We start from the raw sequence: 12,278 nt of genomic DNA, 5'->3' as shown, positions 1-12,278 counted from the left end.
ATTTACATATAACTTGGTGATCACCATCATCAGAATTTTTTACGCTTCTTGATTATGTAATTATAAATTTAAATAGTCATTAACTTTTACCAACTTTACACTTTAACTCTTTAAACATTAATATTAATATTATACCGATATTCTATAAAAACAACTGTAATAAGTTAGTTTACCATGAATAGTTTATCATCAATAACTTAGTTGGTGTAGTAATATTCTTCGTAGGTGTAATGTAAATATAATATTAGACATTTAGAATTCTTTGATTATTTAAATATTACTGTTTAGCAGAATACATAATTACCTATTTGCAATTATTTACTAGCTTTAAGTATTTATACAATTATGTTACTTGATTGTTACTCGATGAGTTACCGTGGTACTTCATCGATTGAATACCTTCGACCTTGGCTTTGAAAAGTCAAATAAAAAGCTCTCTCTCTCTTTATGGAATGCATTCAGCCAAAGTTTCTTATTGCAATTTAGACTGGTTCCAGTCATGGGGATCACGAAGCGAGACAGACGCGCTCTGGCAGACCCGCTACGCCTTCATTCCGCGACATTATTTTCTATAAACTGTGTTTCTTCCATGGGTTCACCTAGAATTCATGGTTCTTGCGTTCAAGATCATCTTGTGTACTATTATCAAAAGGTACTTTAAGTACATTACATCGTTCTATCGGATGATTCGTATTTACAACAACTGTGTATTTTATTATCCTTCGGTTGAATTTTTGGGAATTTGAATAACTTGGATTGAGAATTTAAGTCTTTAATGATAATTTCCTTAAAGATAATTACATTTTTCAATGTTATATTTAAATGCCGCGAATAAAAACTAATAAAATAGCGAAGACAATTTTTTATAGGTAAATCTTTGAGGATTTGTTTATAATATTGTAATTAACTAAAAATCAGCTATTTCTTAACTCTTCGTCCATTGGATTATTTTATATGTAACAAGTGATGCTGCTTTTCAATTAATATATTTATACGTCTTATTATCTAACTGAAGTTTATAACAAAAAACTACTTTCATTTTGAGAAAATGTATCAGATAATTCGATACCAGTATCCGTTAGGGATGCTATAAATTTTCTAAACAACGCAATATCTGTATAAACGTTTGAAACTGAAATTTCCAAGTATCAAAATTTGAAAAAATGATCTTTAAATTATCACAATCCATATTACGATTATTTTTCATTTTTGCTTCCAATTCTCAAAATACAATTTGAAAATTAAAACATATTACAAACCGATTTACACAAAAATGAGAACATAATTTTTAACCTGTATGAAACTTTGGCGCAATTGCAAAGACTTCCACAACAACATTTGAAAAAATTAGCGAAAATTTGTGAGAAACATGGGAAAAATTCGTGAGAAATGTTAGCACAAAATTAGACGAAGTAACTACTGAGCGTGGTTACCAAGTCTTAGACGATGCACAAACAAACCGGTTGACGCGAACGAATGTGGTAAGTTTAGGGTTCCCTCGACTTGCGTGCACGCGCGCACGCTTTTCATGTGTCGAGCTAGTGCCGACGGGGATGGAAGGGGCTGCAGCATTTCCTCCCTATCGACAAAAGCTCTTTTAAGCACGAACGAGTGCAGTACTTAAGCGTACATATGCATAACCGTGGAACACGGAGACTTGCAATTGCAACGACTCGTGGTTCGTAGCATTTCAACCAAAAGGGGTTCTCCGCGTGTAGAGTGACGAGTTTGTATAGCTCAGAATCTAGCTTGTATGCTGTATACGGTATCGCTCTTCGCGGTTTTTCAGACTTTGATGTCACTTGTAATTCTATAATGACAATCGTCAGAATGGATTTTCACAATGTAATCTAGCTTTCTAGGTCTGCTGTGTGAAATTATTTTACAAATACAGAATGTTTCGCATCTCTAGATACACATATTTTTATAATTATCAGAGATAGAATAAAATTTATAAAACGAAATTAGATAACGCACACTAGCAGTCAAAAGTACGTGGATAGTTGTTTATTTTTGGCAAAACGTAATATAATTAGAAAATTACAAATAGGAGGAGTCGAATGGAATTTATTTTTTAATTGAGCTATCGTAGAATATTATGACACAACAAGATGTATTTTTAAATGTCGGCATTTGTAATTGTTAAGCATTATGAAGTACATTGTTCTCAATTTCAACAATAATATTTGAAATCGATTTATACTTCAACGAGTCATACATTTAGTTTCAATATATTGTTAATAAAATTTTAAACTAACAATTGTAATTTCATATAATGTACAGCTAGTCACGAAATTCTACAAACACCTATTGGATTTTTTATATTCCGTAGCTCCTTTTTCTTACTAAAGATGCGAGTGAATAAATTGTGTTACATTTTTAATAATTCGTATATTAATGCGTTAAAGGAATTTGTAGAGTTAACGTTTTCACTAACAAATTTTATATTTAACAAGTGTATGTAAATTTTTGTGACTGTTTGTATGTAAATACATACGTATACCTGTTAATTCCACAAGGAGATAGTAAATATTAGTTTCAACTGTTAGTTAGCCATTAATTCAAAATTATATTTTAACATTTATATGAAATGTACAGTTGTACGAATCAACTGAAATATTCACATTACGAGCGATAATTCTATTCACACTTTACCTTTTTTTTATGTAAAAAAAAAGTGCAACTGCATTTTCTTTTCGGATATACCAACCCTTTGATTTTTCCTGCGTATGCGATATAAAGTACCACTGCAACAAATATAACAATATCACTACTACATATAAAATATAAATACAATAATACAGTAATAGTAACGATAGTGTGTTACAGCTGTGTATGTATAATATTTGTAATCGATTTCTTACGTTAGATTTGGATTTATATCCAATTATGTATTATTATATAATCATACACTATTATTAGTATCAAGGACAGACGAACGAAAATTAAATAAAATTTACGAAATATTTCATTCTTTGATATTTTGATATATTTGATATTTGTTGGTATTTCACTTTTTGGTAAAACGTAATTGTAAACAGCTTCTTTATCCATTGCAATTCTATCTATGAACACGAGTAACATTCATATTATAAAAGATGCTTATTATAACTCACTGCATTTAAAATCTTTTAGAATCTTGAAATAGTTTAAAATATTATGTATATGTTATTTTTTAGTCAGCCTTAGTCATATTAATTATCAAATATATTTTATTTAATCGTATAAATTTAAAGGAATATATTTCTCTGTAAAAGCTTGGTATATCTTGCGAATTATTTTGCTTTCGATCATTTAACTCTAATATGTTTATGTCACGGAATTGATTTATTTAAGCGAAATTATGTAGTTCTATTTCTTTGTATTCTTATCATGTTCTGTGTATATTAATAGATAAATGATAATTTGTTTTGGTTCAAGTAAAATATTGTCTTGAGCGAAAATAATAAAATTGTACTAATTATTTACTACTTGATTATGCATTAATAAAATTTGATCGTTTAATGTAGATATTTTTAAGATAATGAAATATTAATTCCTCAGGTGTTAATTTTTAAAATAATTACATACTTGTTCAATATTTTATATGTTATTTGTATATTATGAGTGTTTATGTAAATACATATTTTCACAGAAGGTTAGTAGAGAAATGAAACCTAAATATAAAGAGCATAACCGAACAAACACCATAAAAGTATCCCAAAACCAATATAAATTTATGATACGTCAATCGAAAAAGTTTTCTAGCAAAACCATTTTGACAAAATTTTAGTCTCCTACTCTTATTATTATATATATATATATATTTACGTAACAATATTTGAGATTACTATAGTTGTAGTGTTATATATCTAGGGATTTTTTCAGATCTTTCGACTGAAAAACCTATTTTCAAAAAATTAGGAAGGTTTCAAAATGCCAAATTTTTTATTGATGTTATTAAATGACAACATTTATATTTTTACATTAGAGGTTGCCTGACACGATTATTAAATTATAATTTTTGTGGGCTTTTTGATCATGGAATGGTGCGTCATAGCTAAAAAAATTAAAATCCACTATTTCTTATCGTATATGGATGACTGATCTACTTTGTGTAATTGATGTAGTGTGCATATCGTATGCTATATGCAATTCTAAATAGTTTTACCTTTATTAAATGAGTGAATTTTAAAATGTCTTATCTAATATTACTAATCTTATAATTTATTGTAACATAAGCTGTAACATATCAGGATGACTACAAAAGTGTTGTTAAATATTTCTTATTAAATATTGTATCGTAAATAATATTTGCATTTTTAAACTTATATCACACATGTTACTAACACATTTTGCATATTCTTCGTGAATATTTGCATATTTTACATGTATAAATGTCATATACTTGTTATATATTTATCATACATAAACATTTGCAATTTAATTATACGGATAAGATGCATTTTATATTGATAAGCAACATTCATTTTGTTACAGATTCAAATCGGATGGCTGTTCTTTCAAAATCTGGGCGCAAGGGCGCAGTGAAAGATACAGTGCACAGCAATGACGCTTCCGGTATCGAATTATCAGGAATTGCTCATTCAGGTTCGGGAGCTGACGCATGAAACGATCCGTCTGCAAAGACAGTTGTCTTCTGACCTGTTCGACAATGCTGATCCGCCAGATGTAAACCACAATTTCTCTCTCGGACAAAAGAATTATGAAAACGGTAAGTTTTGTAAAAAGAAATGACAATTTATTTCTCTTCTATTACGATGAATTAACATTGGAAAAAAACATCGACATTTTACTTTAATAATAAATCTTGTTTAAAATAATAGCAGAAAAACAAAAAAGAAAATAGTAGCAGACAGTTGCTCAACAATTGTTTTTAAGAGCAATATCAAAGAGAGGAAATTGTATCATTTCCGGCGTTAATTTCAACAAAATTCTACTTACAAGCTTCTTTTAATTAATCGATTGATCTGTTGTACATATATAACACGTAAGAAACATATTTGATATCAATAAAATCTTTATTACATTTAAATGTACCTCTACGGAACAAAAACGGATATTTGCCATAACGGTTACTGGATCGATTGTTTTTTACTGCATCGTAAATGTAGCTCGCGACATTGCTGGAAGTCCGTTGAACTTACGATAAGAGCTAGTATTATACCGTTAGAATCCAGAGCAACTTAACCAAGCTTTTTTCCTAATTTAAATAATCTTCTTTAATTTAAGCATTAAGCAGTAAAGCTGCGTTTAATCATATGAGAAAATGAACCTTGGTTTCGTTTTTGCACTAGTGCGCATAAAAAAATTTAGTAAAGTGATAGGTAATAATTTAAAATGACAGTTACTTAAATTATTAGAGCAGGTAATCAATTATTTAATAATTATCATAACTGTTTATTTAGTGCAAATTTGTAATACATAAATAGTGAATTTTTATGTTCTTAATATAAAATCTGAATTTCATTAATAATAATAATAACAGCAGTAAAGATAGTACACCAAGTAATAGCGAAAAAAAGCGGACTACTCAGCGACACACCGTACTATAAGTATATCCAACTATTATTCTTGAAAATGAACACTACAAATTATACTTGGAGATAAGTGGCCTTACACTACAATACATACAGACAAAGCAATACTATACAACAGGTTAGTCATCACCCTTCAAGGCAAAAACCAAAAGATAATCTACCTAATAAATATATCCATACTATTGAACACAAAACGTAATAGAAAAATGCAATGAAAAAATAAAGTAGAAAAAATATGAAATCAGGACAAGTACCTGATAATAATACCCACTCGTTATGTCGATAACAACAATCACACCGTACACATTAATAGACCATCTCGAACAACTACTAATAAACACAAGCATTCATCGTCATATGAATCAATTTAAGAACCTGAAACATAGTTCACTCTTTCCTACAGACAACAAAATTCGATGCCCCGTTCTAGGTTGAGCTAAGTTCGTTGGAATGAACAAATCCGTTCTTAGGAAGACGAAAAAAATAAAACAAGTTTATTAGAAATATGCAAAGGTAACAATAATATTGTTTTGCATTGAGCGCTACGATGAACTATTGCTGTTAATCGAACTTAAAGTTCATTTCAAGATCACCTCAAGATCATAGTGTAGTAAGTCATTGAATTCATCTTGATATCAGCTATAATTCTGTGAAGTCCAAAATATATGGTGCTATTTAAAAAAGTCAATATGTTCCTGATTTTTTTATTGAAAAATTCTGTTTTTACCTAACCCCAAATATGTAGTGAACCGAAAACTAACTAACTTTTGTTTAAAACGTTATTTTGACATGTTATCGGGACCTTATACATCTTGTATAAGTTACTCATATAAATTAGATCACTCTTAAGAATTAAATGACTACGTTACACCCTATGAACCTTCCACGTGTGTTACAATTTTATAAGTGAAACTTATTATCTTACCGGTATATAATTAACTAAAATTTTGTATTTACCTAATTGTAACTTAGATCACGACATATAAATTTCTTTTATAATATATATTTTTAAATGTAATATTTCCCTTCTCGCAAGATACATGATTTTACCTCTGTATGTGTTACTTTAAACTATTCTGCCTCACTTTCTTATTTATTTTATACGGTTTTCACATCTTTTTCTTTCTTATGCTTTTTGTATTTTGTCCCTCTTTTCTACTTGGTCTTTTTTAACATCCATTATAAGCTTCGACTTCCTGTGATATAATCTTCTTTTTTTCTTTGCATGTATTTTCTTAGTTTTAGTCCACTCTTTGAGAAACTGTTAATATGTTCTCTTACTTTCATATTGCCAGTAACTATTATGTCTTACTCGTTACAATTTCTGAATTTTACAATCGATTTTAACCTTATGCCCTTACCTTTTTGCTCTAAATACATATTCAATTTTTATATCTATCATCCAGTTGTTATACACCTCCGTTGACATTGAATTTTATATTTTATTTTTCCTTTTATTCTTACTTTTTTTCTAAACTCTCATTCTTCTCCCGTGTCTCTCCTTTTCTCCCTCCTACTTAGATCAATATATTAATAATGTTAATATTAACCAAAATTTCGTTAGTAGTTTTTAATGTTGTAAAATTTCTTGAGCTGATTTACCATTCTTCTTTAAAAATTTGTGCATAGTTTTCAGCTATGTCGAATTATCCATGCTAATTTCAATACAAATCGATCATTTAACATGAATTTACTGTTACTAGTTTCCATACGAATTCACCGATAACTAGTTTCAAGTTTTCAACGGAAAATTTATAAAAAGCAAATATTATCTTTGATGGCGAAGCAAGCGATCGAATATATTGTTCGAATACCAAAATTCATTGAAGCAGAAGATGTTCATCTCGGTCGCGTCTATTTCCGTGTCTGCTTTGACGGAGGACAATCGTTTTCCGTTTCTTGCACAGTTCCTCAATATTATCAGCCTGAGACGTATATACGAAGTTGGATGATGGTTGTGCTGTCTGGCAAGTGGCGTCTGCGAGCCCAAGAGAGGCAAAACGGTTGGACTAATGCCATACCACGCCAAAGTACGTATGTACTTTTGGTCCGCGTGAGACATCGAGAGAAAAACGCGTTTGCCGGATCTTTCACTGGCTTAACACTAAAGCTACCGACACTTCGCGTATATCTATTCCTACCGATTTACGATTTTTACGATTTAAAGTTGTTTATTGAGCCCAAGAATACAGTTTTAGGTACATATTCACAATAAACGGTGAATTTTTGTAATGGTATGTTAGGCAAAGGTACCGATACGCGGCGATACGACGTAGCCATGCTGTATTATGTGTCGGTGCTTTACATTTTTCGTTGTATAATACAATTTTTGGGTTTAAGCCGCTGGGGAGCGGAGCTTTTTTATGTATTTTTTTTAATTTTTTTCTGTCCTGAAAACTTGATCGCAAAACAGGACGCTCCTATTCCTACCGTGAGCGGTCAAAATGACCGATGATTAAAGAAGTAATAGTTTTTATGATTTAACTTAGATAATGGTTATTTATAACTAAATGTATATAAAATGATGAACCTTCATAACATTTCGTCCAAATTTACTTTTGTTTAATTTCAATTATAGACTTAAATAGAATTGCACTTTTATTCATATAGAGATATATCTTATTCAACTTTGCTGCATTTTTTACAAATTATCTTATTATCAAATGTACATTTGCCGCATAAATATTCCCCGCATCTTAAACAAATTTTCGTAATTTTGTAACCTTTACAATTTTTTACTTGACAAGTCTTTTGTAGTAATGAATCTGAACTTGTTGATAGTTTTATTGCATGACTTTTTTCCCGCGATTCTTTATGTAAAAGTGATGTATGCACTACGTTTATAACAATTTTGTGAATTCTCTGTAAATTGGCCCCATACTGTAGATACCATTGCAAATTTATTGGTTCGTAAACGTTGACCTCTTTCGCTCTTCTTATCAAATCGTATAAACCTCATAATTTCAACAAAGTCATTCCTGCTCATTGTTTTTGAAAAAAATGCAGGTCTCCAAATTTTATTCCACAAATATGAGACATCTAAATTTTTTGCCTGATATACACCGCGGGCATATAGCGGAGCAATAAATGCATCTAGTTTTGTAGCATCTAACTCCTTCTTAGTCCCCAGTACTCTAAATACTTCTTCTTCCGTACATTTTATTATATATCCTTTATACGGTGATCAATGATAAGATAAAATGCCATCTTTACTTGTCCTTTCATTATATGCCGTTTAGCATATCCCTAAAAATATTATGAACTGATGTCTTGCCAGGTTTGGGACTTGCATCTATTTCTCTCCAAACTGTTCCATCGGGCCCATTTTCACTCTCTGCTATCAACGATAACACTGAACAGTCTTCTGCTATATCCGTCATTTTTTTTATAATTTTTTTTTTTTTGAAAAATCTTGACATTTCTAGGGTAAATATTTATCACAGAATAACACCATGTACGGAATACAAAAGTTATTGTCAAACAAATTTAGATGTCGACTAATCGACTTAGAAACCGAGATGTATTCTAGTTGAAAAGACAATAGTAAAATAAAAATATGATCTGTGACGGCGATATTTATACGAAAATATTGATGAGTATTGACCATTCTCCACCAACAGTTACTCGAGGATGGAGTTGGAAAAGCTTCTCGCGTGTTTTATAGCAATGAGCAATAACCCTAAGAAACTTCTCGACTTTTAAAATGTTTGTAACAATAGACTGTAAAAAATACTAAATTTTGTGGCGGTTTCTTAGAATTATTATGGACCTGAGTTGATATGTCTTGACTGCTGGTGGCTATCTTGTGTAACAGCGGGTGTAACAGCTATTATTATTTGTTATTACTGATTTTGTTTGTCATCTGACCTTGAAATAGCCTTTTCTTTGTACTGATTGCATTTATTTTAAGAATAACTAACATATTTTGTCGGGCGGTCAAAATGACCGCTCACGGTAGGCAAGACAGAGTACAAATTTTTCTCAGAAAGTAAAAGAGCAAACTAAAATTAATTACCGAAAAATATACTGTATGCATGTTTTAGGAAAAGTCAGAAATTATGAAGCGATATCATAAAGTTTAAATATGGTTAAATTTGTGTAGAAATCGCAAGAGCGGTCAATTTGACCGCTCCGGTAGGTTTAGTGTTAAAAGCAAAAACTGCACGTGTAACACCTGTGATGCGAGTATCCTTACTTCTCTGCGTTTTTTGTTGGACAAGTTATATTTCCCTTTTTAACATAAGATATGAATTGGCAGAGAATATAAAATGTGTAAAAAGAGCAAAATGTTGAATTGTTGCCATATTATTATCGGGTAGTAAAGTTAGAATATTATGTAGTTGATGAAGTCACAACTTACTAGTACTGATCCATTCTTTTGCATAACGTTCGTTAATTTAGTAAATTAGATAAAGTACTGCGAAATAAATAAAATATTGCAACTAAATTTTACAAATTAAAAATAAGCTAATTATATTATATTATGTGTATTATGTCAGTCATCTTTTTAAATTACACGGGGGGTTAAGAATAAGCAATTAATGAAAAATTATTGCTTAATTCTATTTTTAAGTCGATGTTTAATTATTTATCGTATATATATGTCGGAGATGAAAGGACATCGAAGCCTCCCCTTTGGAACTTCGGGATAATCCCCTAACACCGTAATCTAGATTCTATCATAGGCGTAATTAAACAATTGTCTTTCGTTCCGATTGTATTTGTTCGAGATTTGTGATAATGAGCTTGGACTCGAGGCGACAACCAGTCGCCGAACGTAGCCGCGGTCGCGGGATGAACGCTTTATCTAACAAAGGCATGCAGTAATTCTATAGCTCTCCTTAAAATGGAAATAGTTGTAACACTCGACAGTAAACATTCCAACGGTTTCTGTCCCGTAGCTCGCCACACGCAGACCCTATTCTTCGAGTAAGATGATTGCCAGATGTCGATGCGTCTCCGCAGTACATGTTCAGCTAGCCTGAGGGCCCGTTATAAATCTTAAGATTTAGTTGACTAAAGTCTTTCAAACAAACAGTCTTTGTCCCAACTACGAGAAGATAGAGGAGACCTATTTTCCAACGAACGACGTCTCCCACTAGCAACTTTCCCTCGAGGGCGGCTAGCATCTTTTTTTTAACCACCGATATGGAAATTGACCAATTAGCAGCAACACCAATTTCCCTTACTTTCGGAACGCCGGCTTTTCTCGACGAATCCGATGATCTCGTGTCCTTAGACACACCCCGTCATAGTTTTCCTCCGCAGCATCATCGCGACGGAAAGTCATTCTCTCGTGAGGTCGTATTAGCGAGTTACTTAGTGTCTGTACGCTCGGTGGATATTCCACGTTTTAACAAAGAGTCCGACTTAGATTTTGTGAGGACGTACGTCTATCATCCCGTTGACCGCGGATTTGTTATTGAACCTAGGATCATTGTCATTAGTCTCTCGAGTATCTAATTACCACAGTTACTTGTCCAATTCTATAATAATCGTATTTGCACTAATCAATGTCTTCTCTATTGCATAACGACAACGTGTAATCCAAACGAAGTTTCGTTTCACGCCCCTAACCCTAACTTTAATGTAAACCCGACGTATATTTGGTATATCTTGTTAGTATAAAGAGTATCTTGTATTGTAGTTGATAGAAGCTGGATAGAAAATTTGTATTTCAATCATTAATAAGAAGCGGATACATAATATAGTAATTACTAGATGTAAACATAGTGGCAAAATAAATCAAAGAAGCGAAATCCCTTGTAATCCTTAGTAACAAGGAAAATAATAATATTACCTATATATTTGATATATAAAATAATACAAATTATTTTTCTTATTTATGTATTTGTAAATGCTCGATTGGATACGTTTTAAGTAAAATGGTTAATTTTGACTAAATTGGCTATTGTGAATTCGAGATTGTGATAGGTCATTTATATGCGCCTTCGTTTATCCTCTGATGAAATAATCGATTAGATAGTATTGATACAAGGCAAGAGCCTGCAAAAACTCAAACGATGCTCATTACACAAGCACCCAACGTAAATAATAAAATTTCCTGTTGACAATCCAGTGCAGAACGAATTATACATTATACGGTCGATGCGTCGCGTTTAAATTAAAGCGACATCCAGTGCGTTAAATTGTAATGGACAATTGCCTTTCGAATTAAGTTGCACTCTCTGTGTGGGCAGGACTCTAACACGGTGGGATTATTTTTATTTAAGCATACTTAAAAACTTCATATTTCGGCGGTCTATCTAATATTACTGTTTTTTATGGCATTGCACTCTAGAATGATATTATACTTGAAAGAACTTTCCTGTTCGAAAATTAGCATGCTTAGTAATTTTCTTTTTCAGAATTTCTCTCTGAGGTGTAAGTGTTTTCCGTGATAATTGTAGCTGCTGGCTGTAGATGTCGCCGATGGGGTATTGCTATTTTTCTTCTAATTTAGATGCGCGGAAGAAAAATCGGACTCCGGTCGCCGGGATTTGAACCCGGGTGCCGAACGTTCGTAATCTAAGGCACTAACCACTGCGCTGCTGTCGTCCGACCTAGTTAGTGTCGAGTGGTGTTATTTGCTGTTGAGTGCCGCCACATCTCTTTCGATATTTATAAGTTCTTCTAATAGAAGAGATCTTAAGCCTCATACAAAACGGAAATATTTTATAATTATAACAATTGTTGGCAATCTGTTTAGAAGATTAATATAATTAAAACAACAATTTG

General features: G+C 31.6%; 1 protein-coding gene across 5 annotated transcripts in view; it reads left to right on the top strand.

The window, feature by feature from the left end:
• The window catches only part of LOC117162117 (uncharacterized), a 104,475-nt gene that overhangs the window by 26,535 nt on the left and 65,662 nt on the right, over positions 1 to 12,278 (top strand). For all 5 annotated transcript variants that reach the window (XM_076623872.1, XM_033343965.2, XM_033343969.2 and 2 more), the window contains exon 3: positions 4,480 to 4,714. In XM_076623872.1, coding sequence (XP_076479987.1) covers positions 4,549 to 4,714 — 166 coding nt within the window. In that variant the 5' untranslated portion in view covers positions 4,480 to 4,548. The remainder of the gene's footprint in view (positions 1 to 4,479; positions 4,715 to 12,278) is intronic.

Source organism: Bombus vancouverensis, chromosome 13 (genome assembly GCF_051014615.1).
Source record: "Bombus vancouverensis nearcticus chromosome 13, iyBomVanc1_principal, whole genome shotgun sequence".
Taxonomy (NCBI): domain Eukaryota; kingdom Metazoa; phylum Arthropoda; class Insecta; order Hymenoptera; family Apidae; genus Bombus; species Bombus vancouverensis.
This window is presented reverse-complemented; position numbering and strand designations above follow the sequence as displayed.